This window comes from Mustelus asterias, chromosome 21 (genome assembly GCF_964213995.1).
Source record: "Mustelus asterias chromosome 21, sMusAst1.hap1.1, whole genome shotgun sequence".
Lineage (NCBI taxonomy): Eukaryota > Metazoa > Chordata > Chondrichthyes > Carcharhiniformes > Triakidae > Mustelus > Mustelus asterias.
In genome coordinates, this window is record NC_135821.1 from 11,268,154 (window position 1) to 11,288,529 (window position 20,376).

A 20,376-nucleotide genomic window follows, 5' to 3' on the forward strand; every position below is an offset into this window, starting at 1 on the left:
CTCTTAGGTTGCCCACCACTGATCTAAACAACACATGGCCTCCAAGTGGAATACATTGGTGCAATAGCTGTGTTTAAAAACACCAGCCGGATCTGACGGGGGCAGGCACACTGAGTTTTAGACTGAGATAAGGAGGAATTTCTCTTTGCGGAGAGTGGTTAGTGCTTGGAATTCTCTCCCTCACCAAGCAAGGTCGAGGTCATTGAATATACTCAGGGTTGAGTTTGGCAGATTTATGAGCAACAAAGGGGGGGGATCAAGGGTTAAAGTTTATTTATTAGTGTTACAAGAAGGCTTACATTAACACTGCAATGAAGTTACTGTAAAATTCCCCTAGTCGCCACACTCTGGCGCCTGTTCGGGTACACTGAGGGAGAATTTAGCACGGCCAATGCACCCTAACCAGCACTTCTTTCAGACTGTGGGAGGAAACCGGAGCACCCGGAGGAAACCCACGCAGACACGGGGGGAACCTGCAGACTCCACACAGACAGTGACCCAAGACGGGAATCGAACCCGGGTCCCTGGCGCTGTGAGACAGCAGTGCTAACCACTGTGCTACCGTGCCACCCCAGTACAGCATTGAGGGAGCCTATTGTGAGGTGTTATAACTTATGTTGTAATTATAACATAACTGTGTTATGGGGCGGGAGGCGAGTGGAGTTGAGGCCAAAATGAAATGAGCAGTGATGGTATTTACTGACAGGGCAGGTTCGAGTGGATGTACGATGCCCGATCCTATTTCCAAAGTTCTTGTGGCGACCCACTGATGGCCAGGTGTACTAGGCCTGGTCTTGGTACCTTGTGTCTCACGGTCGTGCAGATCTCCTGCTGCAGTTGGTGTTGGACACTGGGGTGTCTGGCCAGCAAGTACGCTGCAAATTCCAAAGTGTAGGTCGCTGTCTTGTACGCGCTGAGGAGAAAGCGAAGGACCAGGGCAACAATTTCACCCTCAGTCAACACTGCGAAGGAAAACAAAATGGACGATGGAAGGCTCAAGGAGAGATGGAAGGAACGTGTGTTGTATTTGCGTAGCACCTTCCACAAATCCCAAAACAATATCCCAAAGTGCCTTGCGAGCAACAAAGGACAGTCACGGTGGCCATTTTGGAAACACAACAGCCAATTGGCACATAGCAAGTTCCCACAGGTAATCATAACTAGGTAATCAATTTTCTGGACACTGGTGGAGGGTTAATATTGGCCTCGGACAAAAAGGCTAACATTATGGGCACCTCCGACTGTGCTGCACTCCCTCAGCACTGCACAGGAGGTGTCAGCCGGGGTACAGTGGGATTCGAACCCATGATGGTCTGATTCTAAAGAAAGTTAAATCAAATCCAGCCCCACCTCTTTCTCCAGCAGCCCCTGCCCCGCCCTGCTGAACTCTGAAATTTGGTCAGAAAAAATTGGAGAAGGAGTAAAGAAGCCATAATCAGAATTGTACTTACTCCTGACAAGATTGTTGTGTGATAGATCACCAGGGCACCCTGGAGGTGCTGTAGCACAGTGGTGTTAGCATCCCTGCCCCTGAGCCAGAAGCTCCGGGTTCGAGTCCCACCCCAGGACTTGTGGCCAAGGAAGGTCTGTTCATAACGCAGCCAAACAGGTTGAGTGTCAACCTGCAAAGTCCTTCCAAACATGCCAATGGCTGGTGGTAAGATCGGGAGAGACTCCTGGTCAGCCACGCTTGATGTGGAGTGGCGCCTCCTCAAGCTATAAGTCCCTGGCGACAGACTAGCGACCTGTTCTGGGAATAACTATCTATGGAAAGTACGGAAGCCTGCCCAGGGAAGGGAAGGGAATTGGAATTGGAGATCCCCCAGGACGGTAGCATTGGTTATAAGCATGAGGTTGGTGTTATCATACTATGAGTGGACTAGTAATCCAAAGGCCCAGGCTAATACTTTGGCAACAAGGGTTCAAATCCCACCACGGCAACTGGTGGAATTTAAATTCAATTGATAAATCTGGAATTGAAAAGCTCGTTGTAAAAACCCATCTGGTTCAGTAATGTCCCTTTAGGGAAGGAAATCTGCCGTCCTTACCCGGTCTAGCCTACATGTGACTCCAGAGCCACAGCAACATGGCTGATTCTTAACTACCCTCTGAAACGGTCAAGTGGGTTACTCAGTTGAAGGGCAATTAGGGATGGGCAACAAATGTTGACCTTGTCAGTGTGTGCGATCCTTTATGTGGTGTGCTGCAGTTAAAATAGTTCATTTTAAGGTATTTTTGCCCGTGTAACTAAGCTGCAAAGCAAACAACCACATTTTAAAACCCAGCTGGGAATTCTGGGATGAGTTTAGAAATTGACCGCATTCTTTCAAAATACAATGTTAGCAGAAACGGCTAAACAAAGCTTTTCACGGCAACACAGCTGCCAATTGCCCCATTTAGGGCGGCACGGTAGCACAGTGGTTAGCACTGCTGCTTCACAGCTCCAGGGTCCCGGGTTCGATTCCCGGCTCGGGTCACTGTCTGTGTGGAGTTTGCACATTCTCCTCGTGTCTGCGTGGGTTTCCTCCGGGTGCTCCGGTTTCCTCCCACAGTCCAAAGATGTGCGGGTTAGGTTGATTGGCCAGGTTAAAAATTGTCCCTTAGAGTCCTGGGATGCGTAGGTTAGAGGGATTAGCGGGTAAAATGTGTGGGGGTAGGGCCTGGGTGGGATTGTGGTCGGTGCAGACTCGATGGGCCGAATGGCCTCCTTCTGCACTGTAGGGTTTCTATGTTTCTCTGTTTCTATGTAAGTTGGAGACTATGTGTGCCCAGATCTTTCAATAACACGGATAACAATGCATATATTGTATGTAACAGCTATCTGTTTAGATCAGTTCAGTTCAATTCTGTGCAAGTTTTGGATCAAATCTGTATTTTGGGGCCAGCTTTCTGCCGGTCTCTCTCCCTCTCCAGTAAATCAGTCCTTTCCGCTTTCTGTCATGTTAATTTTAAGTGGCGCTCAATGAAAGAAGTTCGACTTTGGACCAGTTTTGCCCATGTCTATTCTGACAGAAGAACAGACCCTACAACAGTGACACCACAATGCCCCATGTAGGAATAAAGGAAACCGATAGCTGGGTTACTTACCAGAGGCTGGTAGTGGCTTCTTTCTCCTCTCAGTCCTGACTTCCTCGTGGTCCAGCAAGTACTGAAGGAAACTGGCATTTCTCTGCAACGAGGCAACGAGGTTTTAGACTAAGAATAATGCAAGGGATAGAGAGACTTGGAGATCTGGAACTCCATCAGTAACTGGTTTAAGTTGACGGTGACCTCTGCCTGTCCTTCTAAATCTTTTACCTCTGTTATTAGGGGAGGCGGTGGCATAGTGGCATTGTCACTGGATCCATAATCAAGAGACCCGGGGTATCTAGAGATCCCGGTTCGAATCCCACCACGGCAGATGGTGAAATTTGAATTCAGTAAAAATCTGGAATTAAAAGTCTAATGGTGTTCATTGTTGATGGTTACAAAAACCCCTTTGGGGTCGTTGTTCTGTGTTTGATTTTGTGAGTCCGGTAACTGAATGCCGCTCACTGTGCTCACTCGGTTAAGCCTGGGTGTGGACTCAGAGCAAAGTAACAGACGCTTCTACAAGCTGCGTTGTGTGCAGACAATTTGTGGTTGCGGGTATATTTTAAAACATGTCAATAAATCCATGGTACTCTTAGAGACCAGTGTCATGTCTGTGTTGCTCTGTGATGTCCAGACTATAGAACAGACTCAACTTGAGCACTTAAATTATTCTCATCATCAGTAACAAGGCTACTTGTCTGACTTGCCCTCCTTGTTGGGAGATCATAGAATCTTACAGTGCAGAAGGAGGCCATTCGGTCCATCGCATCTGCACCGACCACAATCCCACCCAGGCCCTATCCCCATAACCCCATGCATTTACCCTAGCTAGTCCCCCTAACACTAAGGAGCAATTTAGCACGGCCAATCCACCGAACCCGCACAGCTTTCGGACTGTGGGAGGATGCGTTGAATGATCTTTCTTGGGGTGGAGGGAGAGTGGGGGAGGAGACAGAGAGAGAGAGACAGATAGAGAGAGAGAGAGAGAGACAGAGACACAGAGAGAGAGAGAGAGACGGAGACAGAGAGGGAGCGAGTGAGACAGAGAGGGAGAGAGACAGACAGAGAAGGGGAGAGAGAGAGACAGAGAGGGAGAGAGTGAGATAGAGAGGGAGAGAGTGAGGCAGAGATGGAGAGAGAGACACAGACAGACAGAGAAGGGGAGAGAGAGAGACAGAGAGGGTGAGAGTGAGACAGAGAGGGAGAGACAGACAGACAGAGAAAGGGAGAGAGAGAGAGAGAGAAAAACAGACAGAGAGAGACAGAGACAGAGAGGGAGAGAGAGTGAGACAGAGACAGAGTGAGACAGAGAGAGACAGAGACAGAGAGAGAGACAGAGAGAGAGAAAATCAGAGAGAGAGAGAGATAGAAAGAGAGACAGAGACAGAGAGATACAAAGAGAGAGAGAGGGAATGATAGAGAGAGAGACACAGAGACAGGGAAGGAGACAAAGAAAGAGAGACAAAGAGAGAGACGGAGAGCAGGGGGGAGAGACAGAGAGAATAAAGAATTTAAGAACATAAGAACATAAGAAATAGGAGCAGGAGTAGGCCATCTAGCCCCTCGAGCCTGCCCCGCCATTCAATAAGATCATGGCTGATCTGACGTGGATCAGTACCACTTACCCACCTGATCCCCATAACCCTTAATTCCCTTACCGATCAGGAATCCATCCATCCGCGCTTTAAACATACTCAGCGAGGTAGCCTCCACCACCTCAGTGGGCAGAGAATTCCAGAGATTCACCACCCTCTGGGAGAAGAAGTTCCTCCTCAACTCTGTCTTAAACCGACCCCCCTTTATTTTGAGGCTGTGTCCTCTAGTTTTAACTTCCTTACTAAGTGGAAAGAATCTCTCCCCCTCCACCCTATCCAGCCCCCGCATTATCTTATAAGTCTCCATAAGATCCCCCCTCATCCTTCTAAACTCCAACGAGTACAAACCCAATCTCCTCAGCCTCTCCTCATAATCCAAACCCCTCATCTCCGGTATCAACCTGGTGAACCTTCTCTGCACTCCCTCCAATGCCAATATATCCTTCCTCATATAAGGGGACCAATACTGCACACAGTATTCCAGCTGCGGCCTCACCAATGCCCTGTACAGGTGCATCAAGACATCCCTGCTTTTATATTCTATCCCCCTCGCGATATAGGCCAACATCTCATTTGCCTTCTTGATCACCTGTTGTACCTGCAGACTGGGCTTTTGCGTCTCATGCACAAGGACCCCCAGGTCCCTTTGCACGGTTTTCAAAGGGAAAATCCTTAAACTGCGGCAAAAACAAATTTAGAATCGTACTTGTGCGTCCATGCAGTCTCTCCTCCTAGCCCGAGCATGACGGACCAAGTCTGTGAAGTAATCGACAGCCCCTTTCCAAAACAAGTAGAACTTCATCTTCCGAAGGAGGGGCATTAAGACTGGGAATATCACTGGGAAAGACAGCAGGAATTCAAAAGAGGCATCACTGTCGTGTCCTGAGCTTTAAGATGGATTGCATACTTAATGGAACTGGAACTCCCTCCCTAACAGCACTGTGGGTGTACCTACACCACACAGACTGCAGCGGCTCAAGATGGTGGCTCACCATCATGTTCTCAAGGGGCAATTAGGGATGGACATCAAATGTTGGCCAAGCCAGCAATGCCCACATCCCATGAATACGTAATAATAACATTATCCTTATACCAATACTGAGGCCAGCTTTGTCACAATGAAGGGAGTGTTAATATCCAAGAAATTGAACCTAAATGTTAGGGAAACGATGGTGAGATATTCCATTCAGTCTGGAAGACAAGAGCAACAAACATACAATGGGACGAATTTTACCATCCTGCCCGCCACGGAATCGGAGCAGGCGAGGGGCGGACCATGGAAAGGTCCGTTGATCTCGGGGGGGGGGATTTTCCAGTTTCGGGGCGAGCGCAGACAGAGATTCCCACCCACAGACTACTGTTAATTTGCCTCCATTCGAGAGAGGATAGTCCACACCTCCGTCACAGAGAGAGAGATTGAAGATCTGTGTGTGCTGGAAACCACCCGGAGAAAAGAGGAAATTAGTACATAACAACATAAGAACATAAGAAATAGGAGCAGGAGTAGGCCATCTAGCCCCTCGAGCCTGCCCCGCCATTCAATAAGATCATGGCTGATCTGACGTGGATCAGTACCACTTACCCGCCTGATCCCCATAACCCTTAATTCCCTTACCGCTCAGGAATCCATCCATCCGCGCTTTAAACATATTCAGCGAGGTAGCCTCCACCACCTCAGTGGGCAGAGAATTCCAGAGATTCACCACCCTCTGGGAGAAGAAGTTCCTCCTCAACTCTGTCTTAAACCGACCCCTCTTTATTTTGAGGCTGTGTCCTCTAGTTTTAACTTCCTTACTAAGTGGAAAGAATCTCTCCGCCTCCACCCTATCCAGCCCCCGCATTATCTTATAAGTCTCCATAAGATCCCCCCTCATCCTTCTAAACTCCAACGAGTACAAACCCAATCTCCTCAGCCTCTCCTCATAATCCAAACCCCTCATCTCCGGTATCAACCTGGTGAACCTTCTCTGCACTCCCTCCAATGCCAATATATCCTTCCTCATATAAGGGGACCAATACTGCACACAGTATTCCAGCTGCGGCCTCACCAATGCCCTGTACAGGTGCATCAAGACATCCCTGCTTTTATATTCTATCCCCCTCGCAATATAGGCCAACATCCCATTTGCCTTCTTGATCACCTGTTGTACCTGCAGACTGGGCTTTTGCGTCTCATGCACAAGGACCCCCAGGTCCCTTTGCACGGTAGCATGTTTTAATTTGTTTCCATTGAGATAGTAATCCCATTTGTTATTATTTCCTCCAAAGTGTATAACCTCGCATTTATCAACGTTATACTCCATTTGCCATATCCTCGCCCACTCACTCAGCCTGTCCAAATCAAAGAAAGAAAGATGCAGTACTTAGAATCCCTACAGCGCAGAAGGAGGCCATTCGGCCCATCGAGCCTGCACCGTCAACAATCCCACCCAGGCCCTATCTCCGTAACCCCACGTATTTACCCTGCTAATCCTCCTGACACTAAGGGGCAATTTAGCATAGCCAATCCACCTAACCTGCACATCTTTAGACATTAAATGGCAATTTAGCATGGTCAATCCACCTAACCAGCACATCTTTGGACACTAAAGGACAATTTAGCATGACCAATCCCCCTAACCAGCACATCTTTGGAGGTTAAACGGCAATTTAGCATGGCCAATCCACATAACCAGCACATCTTTGGACATTAAAGGGCAATTTAGCATGACTAATCCACCTAACCTGAAGATCTTTGGAGTGTGGAAGGAAACCGGAGCACCCAGAGGATACCCATGCAGACACGGGGAGAACATGCAGACTACACACAGAGGGTCACCCGAGGCTGGAATCGAGCCCGGATCCCTGGCGCTGTGAGGCAGCAGTGCTAACCACTGTGCCACCCTGCCACTCTTTGCTTCCTGTTTGTATACAGAGATGTCCTTTACTCTGATAGTCAAGGATTTTTTTCAGCGATGAAGACCACCCCGTCTATTCCGCCATGGTTGTTGTGGACCAGACACACTGCTGTGTTGCTAGGCAGCCCGTTTAGACCTGAACATGCTGCATACATTACCCACATGTCACCGAGATTGTGGAGTATCTAGTGTGGGCCTGGAGCAGGAGGTCCCAGTAATGGAGGAACGTGTGGCTTGCGTCATCCCTGCGGGTGTCCAGATCAAAGACTGACATCATCAGGACATTCCGAACATACTGGGTAAATAATCTTGAAAGAAAGGAACCAAACATCAAAGTGTGAGCAATCGATCTCACTAAAGCTCAATGATACAGAAGGAAACTTTCCATTTATATCACGCCTTTCATGGCCCCCAGATGTCTCTAAGCATTTTAAAGTCATGGGCAATTAGGGATGGGGAATGAAAGCTGGGGAGCTCTTGTGGTGCAGTGGGGTTAACGTCCCTGCCTCTGAGCCAGAAGATCCGGGTTCGAGTCCCATCCCAGGACTTGATGGCCACGGGAAGGTGCATTCATAACGCGGCCAAACAGGTTGAGTGTCAACATGCAAAATCCTTCCAAACATGCCAGTGGCTGGCGCTAAGAGTGGGAGAGACTCCTGGTCAGCCACGCTTGATGTGGAGTGGCACCTCTCAAGCTATAAGCCCCTGGCGACAGACTAGCAACCTGTTCCGGGAATTACTAGCTACAGAAACGGATCATTAGGTAAGGGAAGGGAATTGGAATGAATGTTGGCTGAGTAGTGAAGCCCGCATCCCTTGAATCATAGAATCCCTACATTGCAGATGGAGGCCATTCAGCCCATCGAGTCTGCACCGACCATAATCCCACCCAGGCCCCGTAACCCCACATATTTACACTGCTAATCCCCCTGACACTAAGGTGCAATTTAGCATGGCCAATCCACCTAACCCGCACATCTTTAGTCTATGGGAGGAAACCGGAGCACCCGGAGGAAACCCACACAGACACGGGGAGAACGTGCAAACTCCACACAGACTGTGAGCCAAGACCAGAATTGAACCCGGGTCCCTGGCGCTGTGAGGCAACAGTGCTAACCACTGTGCCGCCGTGCTGCCTGTCCCGTGGATAAAGAAAATGAGGCTCTTTCTGAAGTGTAGTCACTGTCGTAATGTGGGAAAAGCAGCAGCTAATTTTGTGCACAGCAAGATCCCACCAACAACAATGTGACAATGACCCGGGTTCAATTCCAGCCTCGGGTCACTGTCTGTGTGGAGTCTGCACATTCTCCCCGTGTCTGCGTGGGTTTCCTCCGGGTGCTCCGGTTTCCTCCCACACTCCAAAGATGTGCGGGTTAGGTGGATTGGCCGTGCTAAATTGCCCCTTAGTGTCAGGGTAAATGTGTGACAATGAGTAGATAATCTGGTTTTTTGATGTTGGGGGGGTGGAGTTTCCCGTCCCACTAGCTATGGGCAGGGGGTTGGGGGGGGGGGGCGGGTTGTGGGGGTTGGGGGTGGGGGGAGGTCCATGCAAAGATCCGTTGATCTCGGACAGGATTTTCTGGTTTTGGGGCAAGCAGGCCAAAAAGTCCCATTCGTTGACTGAGGGATAAACAGGAAACCAAAGATAACCCCCTCCCCCCCCCCACCGTTCTTCGAAAAACAGCACCTTGGAAACATTCACTCGATCAGGCTTCTGGCGTCTCGATCGAGCTTCTCAACTCCAAAAGGCAGCACCCCCGGCAGCGTGGCACTCCCTCCGCACCGCACTGGAGTACCTGCTCTCGATTTCTGTGCACAGGGCCTGAAGCAGGACTCGAAACCAGAACCCAGTGATCCAGAGTGTTACCAACTGAGCCGCTACCCACCCCTGCGCCAACTTGCAGGGCTTCTGCCCAACCTCATGGGCAGGGTGTGGCGGCAAGTTAGAAATTTCCTCTCAGGCTCCCGGGAGCTATTTTAACCAAAGCCATTTGGCTGACGGAATCTGATCAGAGTCCCGCTATACAGTCCCGACCAAATCACACGCTCTATAAACACAAAGGATGCAATGGTACTTCAATCCCAAGTGTAGAATGAGGCCTAAAGGCGCGAGGTGAATAGTGCTCACTCTCTCACGGTAACGGGGCTGCTCTCTCTACAGAACTTTCCAAAGCACTGCACAAGATCATCCGCATTCGTAACCACGAGTGGAAATATCTGCAAAACACAGAGGGAAAGAGAGTCGTCGACAACACGAGGAAAGCGAGGGAAGTTCGCCAACCAAGAGATGAGACCAGCCACAATCGGGATGTAGACACCATCCAGGACCAAGCAGCCCCGCTTGATTGGCACCACATCTACAAACATCCACTCCCTCCACCACCGACGCTCAGTAGCAGCAGTGTGTACCATCTACAAGATGCACTGCAGCAATTCACCAAAGATCCTTAGACCGCACCTTCCAAACCCATGACCACTTCCATCTAGAAGGACAAGGGCAGCAGATACATGGGAACGCCACCACCTGCAAGTTCCCCTCCAAGCCACTCACCGTCCTGACTTGGGAATATATCGGCCGTTCCTTCGCAGTCGCTGGGTCAAAATCCTGGAATTCCCTCCCTAACGGCATTGTGGGTCAACCCACAGCACGTGGACTGCAGCGATTCAAGAAGGCAGCTCACCACCACCTTCTCAAGGGGCAACTAGGGATGGGCAATAAATGCTGGCCCAGCCAGCGACGCCCATGTCCTACGAATGAATAAAAAAACAGGAGTAGGCCATTCAGCCCCTCGAGCCCACTCCGCCATTCAATAAGATCATGATGTGGAGATGCCTGCGTTGAGACTCACACGATGAAGGAGCAGCGCTCCAAAAGCTCGTAATTCCAAATAAACCTGTTGGACTTTAACCTGGTGTTGTGAGACTTCTTACTGTGCCTAGTGAGACCATGGCTGATCTGTGGCCTAACTCCGTGTACCTGCCCCAGGCCCATATCCCTTGACACGACTGCTCAAAAAAAAGTTGTCTATCTCACACTTAAATCTAACAATTGAACCAGAATCCACCGCCGTTTGAGGAATAGATTTCCAAATCTCCACCACTCTCTGCGTGTGGAAGTGTTTCTAACATCACTCCTGAATGGTTTGGCCCTAATAATTAGAAAATTGAAGTTTATTTATTAGTCACAAGTAGGTTTACATTAACACTACAATCAAGTTACTGTGAAAATCCCCCAGTCGCCACACTCTGGCGCCTGTTCGGGTACACTGAGGGAGAATTTAGCATGGCCAATACACCTAACCAGCACGTCTTTCAGACTGTGGGGGGAAACCAGAGCACCCAGAGGAATTTAGACAAACACACTATTTGCTAAATTCAGTCATTGTCCTGCATTTGCAACGTGTTGCCCAGACAAATTGGCACCATGTAAAACAGAGCTGAATTTTAAACATACCCCTTACAAGAAACATGATAAAAATACATTTCTTAAAGGCACAGTTTCAGCACAATCTTCTAAACTCAATGAATGTAGGCTAAACCTGCTCACAGTGGCTGAAATGTTCTGACCCTTCCTGCAGGACTCTAAATCGGGTTAATGCATTTCTGTTTACTTAGGTTTCCCTTGGGGTTTCAGGGTTTTGATGAGGTTGATTGACAAGAGACAGAGCCATGTGCTAATGGGAGGAGTTATGTTTGCAGAGAAGATACACGGCTTCTCTTTTGTTTTAAAATAGTCAGTTTTCTGTCCGGTTCAGAAAGAAGCAAGAGGACTCTTTCTCTCTCTCTGGAGGCTGCTGGTTGGGGCTGTCAGAAGACAGGTGTCTCTCCCTCTCTCTTTGACTCTTTCTCTCTTCAGAGGTGTTCAAAAGGCTCTTTACCAAGTACAAGCATGTCAGTTTGTGATGTTTGCCAACTGATTTTGAAGAGGGGGTTTAAGTCTATAAGAGGAATATTTCTTGAATTGAATTAATTGCTAATCTATCCCTTTAGGGATAGTTAAACTGTATTGTTAAATAAAGTTTGTTTTGATAAAAGCTTCCTAGTGTGTCAATAGAATCGTACCTGGAGTGAAACATTGTATCCTCACACTAATGCCAAAGTAGCAAATAGTTGGGGTCTTGTCCAGCTTCATAATATACCTTGGGGTTTCTGATCTCGTACCCTAACAAGGGGTGACCTTAAAATATAAATTCTGAGTGGGCTTGATAGAGTAGATGCTGAGAGGGTCTTTCCCCTCATGAGGGAATATAGAACTGCGGGGGGGGGAGGCACAATTTCAGAATTTCCCATATTTAACATGCTGACAAAGCATGGATTCCTTTACTCTCCTTCTGGACTCCCTCTGCTGGTACAATCTGTGCATGAAAGTCTTAAATTTAAAGTTTTTAAATGTTTTTTTACGTTTTTAAAGTTTTAAAGTGTATTTATCAGTGTCACGAGTAGGCCTTACATTAACACTGTAATGAAGTTACTGTGAAAATCCCCTAGTTGCCACACTCCGGCACCTGTTCGGGTACACTGAGGGAGGATTTAGCACGGCCAATCCACCTAACCAGCACATCTTTTGGACTGTGGGTGGAAATTTGAGCACCTGGAGGAAACCCACGCGGACACGGGGAGAATGTGCAGACTCCACACAGACAGTGACCCAAGCTCGGAATCGAACCCGGGTCCCTGGTGCTGTGAGTCAGCAGTGCTAACCATCGTGCCACTGTGCCGTAAAATGCACACTGTAATTCTCATTACACTAGTTGCAGGACATGGAAGTTAGAACATGGAGTGCATTGGAATGATCAAGTCAAGTAGCACTGACATCTCTGCACTTGAGTGTTGTGGTTCCAGCCCCATTCCAGCGTGGGAGCATATCTATTCTGAGACCGTGTCTCTTTGTTCCTGGCAGATGAAGTCCCTGTCAATCTCACTCAATCTAGAATCCACCTTCCCTCATGGGGCCCTCTGAAAGAGTCTTTAAATAACCTCTCTATCCTTCAGCATGGGGCTCCCGAGAATCCATCCACCTACACCACCTGATCTGTGAAACCAATGCATCAGCGGTGGGCAACCTGCGGCCTGGGGGCCACATGCAACCATCTGGGCTCTGAATGCGGCCCCACGAGACATTTTGTTGCCCGTTGCCCAGGTGCAGGGTTGTCACACTCCGCTGATTCCCGTCCGTGTAGTTTTTTTCCTACCGGTGTGACTGAAGTGATTCGCACGTAAAGCAAGGGTGAGTGAAGTGAGGTGGGTGCTGATTCCTCACAACATTGACTGTGAGAGCCGTGCGCTCCCTCTGTGTCCAAAGCATCAATATTTCTTCTGTCTTTACCCTTTGAAGTTGACAACAGTTCCATTAATATATAAACGATTCAGCATTTTCTATAACTCGATATGAAATATTCGGCCTGTATTCAATGTATTTAATCTTATTCATGGGGTCATGGTTAGTGAACAAGCCCGATTTCAATCTTGCGGCCCACTGAGATGAAGGAGGGCCACTCACACGGCCCACTCACTAGCCCAGGTTGCCCATTGCTGATCTAGAATCAGATGTAGGCCAGACCGGGTAAGGACAGCAGATTTCCTTCCCTAACAGATATAAATGGTGTAGATGTTTCATTGTAACAATCAACTATTAATAAAACTAACTTTTAATTGCAGATTGCTTAATTGAATTTAAATTCAATTTAAATGTGTGGAATTCACTCCCACAGAAAGTAGTTGAGGTCAAAACGTTGTGTGATTTCAAGAAGAAATTAGATCCAGCTCTTGGGGCTAAAGGGATCGAGGGATATGGGGGGAAGGGGGAATCAGGATATTGAATTTGATGATCAGCCATGATCAAAATGAATGTTGGAACAGGCTCGAAGGGCTGAATGGCCTCCTCCTGTTTCTACAAAGAGCAAAGAACAAAGAAAACTACAGCACAGGAACAGGCCCTTCGGCTCTCCAAGCCTGCACCGACCATGCTGCCCGACTGAACTAAAACCCCTGACCCTTCCAGGGACCATATCCCTCCATTCCCATCCTATTCATATACTTGTCAAGACGCCCCTTAAAAGTCACTACCGTATCCGCTTCCACTATCTCCCCCGGGAGTCCAGTAGGAGAGGAAAGAAAGAAATCCATGTCTGTGTAAAAGATCTGCCTCGTACATCTCCTTTAAACCTTGCCCCTCGCACCTGTGCCCCCTATTAATTGACTCTTCCACCCTGGGAAAAAGCTTCTGACTATCCACTCTGTCCGTGCCCCTCATAATCTTGTAGACTTCTATCAGGTCCCCCCTCAACCTCCGTCGTTCCAGTGAGAACAAACCAAGATTTTCCAACCTCTCCTCATAGCTAATGCCCTCCATACCAGGCAACATCCTGGCAAATCTTTTCCGTACCCTCTCCAAAGTCTCCACATCCTTCTGGTAGTGTGGAGACCAGAATTTAACACTATATTCCAACATAGTTTCTATGTTTCTATGTATTTAATCTTATTCCTGGGGTCAAGGTTAGTGAACAAGCCCGGTTTCGGTCTTGTGGCCCACTGAGACGAAGGAGGGCCACCCATGACACGAGGATATCAGAAGTGCGAACACAAACCTGCTTCAGCTGAGTGGGAGCGAAAGCTGGAGTCAGGAGCAGATGATATCTCTTCCAATCATCATCGTCAGGCTGAAAGAAACTCTCACTAAATGGATACTGAGATTGGCCTGCCTGAGGGAAAAATAAAAAATTATCAACCGGCAGTGGGTATAAGTGGGCAAGCATCAGATGGAGTTTTCCCGTCCCGCCCGCCATGGGAATCGTAGCGGACGGGACACGGACCCTGTAAAGGTCCGTTGACCTCAGGCAAAATTTTCTGGAATCCCTACAGTGCAGAAGGAGGCCATTCGGCCCATCGAGTCTGCACTGACAACAATCCCACCCGGGCCCTATTCCCATAAACTCACATATTTACCCCGCTAATCCCTCTAACCTACACATCTTTGGACATTAAAGGGCAATTTAGCATGGCCAATCCACCTAACCTGCACATCATTGGACACTAAGGGGCAATTTAGCATGGCCAATCCACCTAACCTGCACATCGTTGGACACTAAGGGGCAATTTAGCATGGCCAATCCATCTAACCTACACATCTTTGGACAATAAGGGGCAATTTAGCATGGCCAATCCACCTAACCTACACATCTTTGGACACTAAGGGGCAATTTAGCATGGCCAATCCACCTAACCTACACATCTTTGGACACTAAGGGGCAATTTAGCATGGCTAGTCCACCTAACCTACACATCTTTGGACACTAAGGGGCAATTTAGCATGGCCAGTCCACCTTACTTACACATCTTTGGACACTAAGGAGCAATTTAGCATGGCCAATCCACCTAACCTGCACATCTTTGGACTGTGGGAGGAAACCGGAGCACCCGGAGGAAACCCATGCAGACACGGGGAGAATGTGCAGACTCCGCACAGACAGTCACCCAAGCCAGGAATCGAACCCAGGACCCTGGAGCTGTGAGGCAGCCATGCTAACCACTGTGCCGCCATGCCACTCCAGTGAGCACAACCGGAAACTCCCGCCCATAGAGTCGTACAGAGCCGAAAAGGCCATTCGACCCATCGAGTCTGCACCGACAATAGCTACTACTAAAGGCGCACTAATCCCATTTTCCTGCACTTGTTCCATATCCTTGAATGTTATGATATTTCAAGTGCTCATCCAGATATTGTTTAAAGGTTGTAAGGTTTCCGGCCCCCACTACCTTCCCAGGCAGCGCATTCCAGATTCCCACCATCCTCTGGGTGAATTCTTTTTATCTCAAATCCCCTCTGAATCTCCTGCCCCTCACCCTAAAACTCTGCCCCCTCGTGATTGACCCCTCAAACAAGGGGGAACAGCTGCTCCTTAGTCACCCTGCCCATGCCTCTCATAAACTTATAGACCTCAATCATGTTCCCCCTCAGCCTCCTCTGCTGTGGAGAAAACAATCCAAGCTTCAACTGATAGCTGGAATGTGTGGGTTGTCTAATGAGGAAAGGTTGGACAGACTGAGCTTGTTTCCACTGGAGTTTAGCAGAGTGAGAGGGCGAATTGATGGAAGTTTATGAGATCCTGAATGGGCTCAACAAGGTGGACGTGGAAAGGATGTTTCCTCTTGTGGGTGAGCCCAGAACTAGGGGCCGCCATTTTAAATTAGGAGTCACCCTTTTAGGGCAGAGATGAGGAAAATCTTTTTCTCTCAGAGGGTTGTGTTACGATACGGAGGTTGTCCCCCTTTTGAAACGTGACGTTATATCCCCCAAAGAGGAATACCTCGCCTTGTAATGTGTTAAAAGTGTGTGGGGAGGTGTAACTGTCCTTCAATAATGTTCAGTAAAATATCTGACACTCACTTTAAAATGAACACTTAACGATTTATTTATTTAACTAACCGGGAACTTTAACTAAACAAGTAACGTACCGAATAAAATAAGATTCTACTGGAATGCTGTTCAAATAAATACAAGTAGGCTTACATTAACACAGCAATGAAGTTACTGTGAAAATCCCCTGGTTGCCACACTCTGGCGCCTGTTCGGGTTACACTGAGGGAGAATTTAGCACGGCCAATCCACCCTAACCAGCACGTCTTTCGGACTGTGGGAGGAAACCGGAGCAAACCCACACAGACACAGGAAGATCATGCAGACTCCACACAGACAGTCACCCGAGGCCAGAATCGAACCCGGGTCCCGTGAGGCAGCAGCGCTAACCACTGTGCCACCGTGCTAACAATATTCACTCAGTATAAAAGTCAACAGTATTAACTCACCTTAGGGTTGTGGAAGATTTCGCAATTATCTTCAATAAACACGTTGTGGATTATTTCCGTGTCAGTGAGAACAAGGACTGCCTGGCGGCCCAAGTACAGCCTACAAATATTATTCCAGATTAAAGAGAAAGAGCATTGATTAATTAAAGGAAAGAAACGCCACCATCTACAAGACCACCTGTCCCAATGTATCCCTCTTGCTTTGTCACAAAGTCTGGGGTCCTTCAACCTCACTGACAGAGTCAAAGAACAAAGAACAGTACAGCACAGGAACAGGCCCTTCGGCCCTCCAAGCCTGTGCCGATCATGATGCCTGCCTAAACTAAAACCGTGTGCACTTACAGAGTCCGTACCCTTCCATTCCCATCCTATTCGTGTATTCATCTATTTGCCCCTTAAATGCCGCTATCGTACCTGCTCCCACCACCTCCCTGGGCAGCGCGTTCCAGACATTCACCACCCTCTGTGTAAAAAAACTTGCCTCGCACATCTCCTCTAAACTTTTCCCCACGCTCCTTAAACCTATGTCCCCGAGTACTTGACTTTTCTTCCATAGGAAAAAGCTTCTGACTATCCACTCTGTCCACTGAGGGAGAATTCCTGGGCGTAACTTTTTTATTCTTTATTCATTGCATGGGACGTGCCCTTGGTTAACTGGGCCAGCATTTTCTGCCCGACCCTGACCATCCTCCATTTCTGAGGGAACTTAAGAGTCAACCACATTGCTGTGGCTCTGGAGTCACATGTAGGCCAGACCGGGTAAGGACGGCAGATTTCCTTCCCGAAAGGCACATTAGTGACCCAGATGGGTTTTTCCAACAATCGACAATGGTTTCATCCTTAACTTAAATCCAGATTTTTATTGAGCTCAATAAACTTGGCGGGATTCGAACCCGGGTCCTTGAATCTTAGAATGGAATCACAGAAACCCTACAGTGAAGAAGGAGGCCATTCGGCCCATTGAGACTGCACCAACAACAATTCCACCCAGGCCCTATTCCCATAACCCCATGTATTTACCCTGCTAATCCCGCTGACACTAAGGGGCAATTTAAATTTAGCATGGCTAATCCACCTAACCTGCACATCTTTGGACACTAAGGGACAGTTTAGCATGGCCAATCCACCTAACCTGCACATCTTTGGACACTAAGGGACAATTTAGCATGGCCAATCCACCTAACCTGCACATCTTTGGACACTAAGGGACAGTTTAGCATGGCCAATCCACCTAACCTGCACATCTTTGGACACTACGGGACAATTTAGCATGGCCAATTCACCTAACCTGCACATCTTTTGGACGCTAAGAGGTAATTTAGCATAGCCAATCCACCTAACCTGCACATCTTTGGGCACAAAGGGATAATTTAGCATGGCCAATCCACCTAACCTACACATCTTTGGAGTGTTGGAGGAAACCCGAGCACCCGGAGGAAACCCACACAGACACGGGGGAGAATGTGCAAACTCCACACAGACATCGACCCAAGGCTGGAATTGAATCCAGGTCACTGGAGCTGTGAAGCAGCAGTGCTAACCATTGACAGGTGGGCTGCACTCAGAACCCTGGTGGGCCATGGGCCACAGGTTGTCCACCGCTGCTGTAAAGCAAAGAAACGCAATCCTGGCATTATTAACACATTAACCAATTGAGCTAACTGGCTGTTTCCTTCGATTTTCCAATCTCGCATATCTACCTTTCAGTCTTTGAGTTTGAGTGTGGATTGCCCAAATGCCAATAACCCGTATTTCTATTTACAGATGCTATCTGAATTGTACATTTCCAGTGCTTTGTGCATTCGTTTCATTTTGACTAAGCACGGGCAGTCTTACCCCCAGATATTGCCAAACGCGTTGTAACATTCCACATCGACAACGTGCAGGTCCTACAGATGAGACAAGGAAAAAACGTTACAGATCTACTATTGCCAACTTTGATTAAATTTATTCTTGGTGTTTTCGTCACATGATTTGCCCCCACACTCCAGCCATTGGACAGCCAATACCTCCATGTTTGTGACGCACTGCCTTCCTATGTCAATTGGAAAGTGTAATGTCCTAACTATGTTAGGGGTTGTGGGTTTCAAACAGAAAAAAAGGACTTGGCTTGCACGCGTGTATTCAAACTAACACACAACAGGTTTTATTGAGGAGCTGCTCTGTGCTCTGCTCTTAAAGCAACCTTGCAACCCTTTTAAATATATAACATCCCTCCCCCTTTACTTCTGTGGTCATGACAACGGTTACTAGAATATATAGGATCAATAACAGTCTATCTAGACACAGTGCTATGCGTTATTAATCATTAAACACAGCCAATGGGAGAGGCTATCAGGAGGAAGTCTATTCCTCTTTGGTTGAATGAATAAGCAGAGGCCGGAATCTGAAACAGGGACGAAGAGGATGCTGGGAAAACTCAACAAGTCTGCCAGCATCTGCCAAGAGAGATAAGGGGGAGGCAATGGCCTAGTGGTATTATCGCCAGACTATTAATCCGGAAACCCAGCTAATGTTCTGGGGACCTGGGTTCGAATCCCGTCACGGCAGATGGTGGAATTTGAATTCAATAAGGAAAAAATATCTGGAATTAAGAATCTACTGATGACCATGAAACCATTGCCGATTGTCGGAAAAACCCATCTGGTTCATTAATGTCCCTTTAGGGAAGGAAATCTGCCATCCTTACTTGGTCTGGTCTACGTGTGACTCCAGAGCCACAGCAATGTGGTTGACTCTCAACTGCCCTCTGAAATGACCAAGCCAAGGGCAACTAGGGATGGGCAATAAATGCTGGCCAGCCAGCGATGTCCATATCCCACAGATGAATAAGGAAAAGAAGAAAGAGGCTTAATAACACTATGAAGATTTTGTCCCCCAGTGAAACACCCCGGACACAAAACCCTGGTTACTCCACATGTACTCCTGTGTATGATCAGGACTTGCCACGTTCGGTCTAACTCCTCACCTTTCGCCAGATGTATGGAATCGAGCCAAGGAATAATGTTGGAGGTGGTCCAGGAACACACAGCTCCTTAAACGTACTGTACGGCCAGTTGGTGTACCTGAAACAAGGGGAGCCACAATCACATCACTGCCTCACAATCCAGAACTATGCCAACCAGAAAGAGGAACCGAGGAAAGGAGAGAGAGAATCGTAGAATCACGCTATACATAAAAAAGCCATTTGGTCCATCACGTTTGTGCTAGCCCTTTTCCTGAGCACTGGAGTTCAGAGAATCTTAGAATCTCTACAGTGCAGAAGGAGGCCATTCGGCCCACCAAGCCTGCACCGACCACAATCCCACCCAGGCCCAATCCCCGTAACCCCACATATTTACCCTGCTTATCCCCCTGACACTAAAGGACAATTTACTATGGCCAATCCATCTAACCTGCACACCTTTGGAAACTAAGGGGCAATTTAGCATGGCCAATCCACCTAACCTCTACATGGTGGCACGGTGGCACAGTGGTTAGCACTGCTGCCTCATAGAGCCAGGGACCCGGGTTCAATTCCTGGCTTGGGTCATTGTCTGTGCGGAGTTTGCACGTTCTCCCCGTGTCTGGGTGGGTTTCCTCCGGGTGCTCCGGTTTCCTCCCACAGTCTGAAAGACGTGCTGGTTAGTGTGCATTGACCCGAACAGGCACCGGAGTATGGCGACTAAGGGAATTTCACAGTAACTTCATTGCAGTGTTGATGCAAGCCTTACTTGTGACTAATGAATAAACTTTACTTTACTTTACTCTTTGGACTGTGGGGGAAATGGTAGCAGTTCAGGCTGTCACTTAACAACACGGGGAGGACAAAATCCCTGACCACTTTCCCACAGAAAAGTGAGCAATGCTGGATAAAGTAACTTCTGTGAACTGTGGCAAAACCATAGCTATCCAACACATTTCATAACCCATTCCACCAAGATCTTGCTCCTCCAAACATCCTCTTTGGTTGCTTCTGTGCCATGCTTTTGTGACAAAATATTCCTATCAGTTAAACATATTTACAT

At 48.0% G+C, this 20,376-nt stretch overlaps 1 protein-coding gene across 1 annotated transcript in view; it reads right to left on the reverse strand.

Annotated features, from left to right (window-relative positions):
- Positions 1-7,718: 7,718 nt before the first annotated feature.
- The window catches only part of LOC144509469 (BAR/IMD domain-containing adapter protein 2-like 2), an 88,852-nt gene continuing 76,194 nt past the window's right edge, over positions 7,719-20,376 (reverse strand). Inside the window, exons 16-21 of the mRNA XM_078238380.1 lie at positions 19,338-19,434; positions 18,206-18,258; positions 16,370-16,469; positions 14,152-14,265; positions 9,693-9,781; positions 7,719-7,872 (exon numbers count right to left, since the gene is read on the reverse strand). Of these exons, the coding sequence (XP_078094506.1) occupies positions 7,719-7,872; positions 9,693-9,781; positions 14,152-14,265; positions 16,370-16,469; positions 18,206-18,258; positions 19,338-19,434 (607 nt within the window). The remainder of the gene's footprint in view (positions 7,873-9,692; positions 9,782-14,151; positions 14,266-16,369; positions 16,470-18,205; positions 18,259-19,337; positions 19,435-20,376) is intronic.